This window comes from Lepidothrix coronata, unplaced genomic scaffold (genome assembly GCF_001604755.1).
Source record: "Lepidothrix coronata isolate B3197 unplaced genomic scaffold, Lepidothrix_coronata-1.0 Scaffold10, whole genome shotgun sequence".
Lineage (NCBI taxonomy): Eukaryota > Metazoa > Chordata > Aves > Passeriformes > Pipridae > Lepidothrix > Lepidothrix coronata.
The window spans coordinates 1,550,071-1,552,926 of NW_016690190.1; the positions used below are offsets into that span (position 1 = coordinate 1,550,071).

The 2,856-nt window shown below is 58.7% G+C and overlaps 1 protein-coding gene across 1 annotated transcript; it reads right to left on the bottom strand.

The window, feature by feature from the left end:
* Positions 1–296: 296 nt before the first annotated feature.
* On the bottom strand, positions 297–2,186 carry ASCL1 (achaete-scute family bHLH transcription factor 1). Its single transcript, XM_017804626.1, has 2 exons — positions 1,508–2,186; positions 297–1,302 (listed from the first exon to the last, which is right to left on the bottom strand). The coding sequence occupies exon 1, from the start codon at positions 2,184–2,186 to the stop codon at positions 1,530–1,532; it is 657 nt and encodes a 218-aa protein (XP_017660115.1). The 3' UTR covers positions 297–1,302; positions 1,508–1,529.
* Positions 2,187–2,856: the final 670 nt, after the last annotated feature.

Below are 2,856 nucleotides of genomic sequence, written 5' to 3' on the forward strand. Positions count from 1 at the left end.
AGAGATAGATAAAGATATATATGTTACATCCATCAGATACAAACACTTCATATGCAACTTAGCTCCGGTATAACATCAATTAACATTCTGTCCTTACATTCATTGTCAATGGCAGAAAGAAAAAAAATTGCATGCGGTAGGCAGCTGATAATTTTAATTAAAAAAAAGTTTTATTACGAAACTAGTTTATATAAAACAGGGTTATACAGGACCTTTGTAAGTCTGTAATAAAACAGTAAGAAAAGGCAGTGATGTAGGGGTTTTGTTTGTTTGTGTGTTTTTGCTTTTTTTTTTTCTTTTTTTTTTTTCAAAAGGCAGCATATAAAAACAAATGGCTACCGTTTTGCGTTTGGACAATAGCTGCATAAACTTTGTTCACTTTGAACATTGTTTAATAACATTATTAATACATTAACAAAGTTTCTATAAAGTAAGACACGTTGGTGCTAAAGTACATCTGGAGGAAATCCAAGTCCTTTACAAAACCACATACAAAAATGGCAGTTGTAAGGTAACGTCGACTACAAGTCTAAACATGAAGAGGTAATAAGCATTACATATTAAAAAAAGTATCAAGATATACACATTTTAAACCATTTGTACAAAACCTCTATAAATCTCTCTCTCTCTTATGTACAAAAATAGCTTAATATATCCCCAACCGGGTTAGGATAGATACAAATAGATTTTCTTATCATAAAAAATTCACAAAAAAAAATTGGAAGCATTCTATGATAGAAACGAGAGGAAAAGCTTGGAGCGAGGGGAGGGAGAGGCGCAGGGAGGTGGGGGGTAGACGGAGCTCCAGGGACTTCTTTGAGTACAGCATAGCTTAACTTCAACATCTCCACAAACATCGGGAAACTAACTTTGTCCACAGGTGATGAACGCCAGTCTCTGAAGGGCCGCAGCGGCGGCGAGGTGCGGGGGGGTCGCCTTTCTGCTGGGGAGGAGGAGGAGGAAGAAGAGCTCCTCCGCCGGCCGAGGAGCGCAGCGCCCTTCCCGCGGCCCGGGGCTCCCTCGCCGGACACCCTCTCCGCCGGGGCGCTGTCCGTGGCAGTGCGACGGAGTGCAAAGGCCGGCCGGGGTCCGGGGGCGGCCGCCCCGACCGCCCCCGCGGCGCGCAGCGCTGTGCCCGCCCGCCGAGAGACGTGCCCGCACCGCCCTCCGACGGCGGGGGAGCTGGAAACGCAACAGGTTCTTTTTCTGGGTGGATTTCTGTCTCTCTGTGTGCGATCTGGTTTTGTGTTGGGTTTGTTTGTCTGCTTTTTGTTTTATTTTTTTTTCCCTTTTGTAACTGTCCTGTAACAATAAAAGAGAGAGGAGATCAGAGCCGCGCCGGGACCAGCGCAGCACCGGGCCGCGGAGTCGCCCGTAAGTACCGCGGGACACGCGGAGCCCGCCCGCGGGGGCACCCCGGCTGCGTCCCCTCCCCCGGTGGCTGCGCCCCCGCCGCCCCGCGTCCGTCCCCCGCTTTCCCCCCGGCCCTCCGCGGGCGCGTACCCACCTGCCGCCGGGGCGGCCGGAGCTCAGAACCAGCTTGTGAAGTCGAGCAGCTCCTGCTCCTCGGGGCTGAGCGGGTCGTAGGAGCCCTCGTCGGAGGAGTAGGAGGAGACGGGAGAGCCCGCCATGGAGTTCATGTCGTGGGAGTAGCTGGGCGAGATGGTGGGCGAGAGGACGCCGGCCTGGAAGGCAGCGCTGACGGCGTCATGCTCGTCGAGCAGCTGCTGCAGGGCGCGGATGTACTCGACGGCGGAGCGGAGCGTCTCCACCTTGCTCATCTTCTTGTTGGCGGCGCCGTTCGGGACGTGCTCCCGCAGCGTGGCGAAGCCCAGGTTCACCAGCTTCACGCGGTTGCGCTCCCGCTCGTTGCGCCGCGCCACGGCCGCGGGCTGCTGCTGCGGCAGGCTGTACCCGAACCCGCTGAAGTTGAGCCGCCTCTTGCAGCGCATCAGCTCCGGCGAGGCCGAGCGCTGCCGCTTGGCCGCCCGCGGCGCCGAGGGCTTGCCGCCCGGGGAGGGCTGTCCGCCCGCCGGGCTCAGCTGCGGCGGCGGCGCCCCCGGCGGCGGCCCCGGAGGGGCGGCAGCGGCGGCGGCGGCCACGGCGGCGGCGAAGAAGCACGCCGGCTGCAGGAAGGGCGGCTGCCCGGCGGCGCTGGACATCCTGGCGGGGCTGCCGCTGGCCATGGGCGCGGGGGCGTCCTCTGCTAGGCGGGGGCGCCCGAGCGGCGGCCGGTCCCGATGCCCCCACCACCAAAAAAGAAAAAAAAATCGAGAAAACGAAAAGGAAAAAAAATTTGCGACGTTCACTTAAAGGAAAAAAAAAAAAAGGAGCAAGGCGACGGACGAACGGCAGGGAAAAGGGACGGCGGCGACCGAGGGGAGCGGGCGGCGGAGCCGGGCGGGCGGCGGGTACGGCGGGCGGCTCTGCCCGCCCCCCTCCCTCTCGCCCTCCGTGCGGCGGCCGCGGGGAGGCTCGTGGCGCTCGCGTGTGCGCAGGCTGCTTTGCAAAGCCCCTTTTGCAAAAAAGTGGCTGAGGATTGTGTCTCTTATAAGGGGCGGACGGGGCTCGCTCCCCCTCCTCTCCTACACACACACACACATATACACACACGCACGCATGCAGTCTCCCCCCGCCGCCCCCCCGCGCTCACACACACGCACACCCTGCACCTTGCGCCTTCCACGCTCCCCGGTTTTGCCGGCCGCGAGCCGCGGAGCGCCGCCGCCTTTCCAGCGCGGGGGGAGCTCGTGGGGCGGGGGGAGGGGGGGGCGCGCACGGACACACACATATACGCACACATATACGCACACATATACACACACATATACACACCCCGCGCACACACCGCACAAC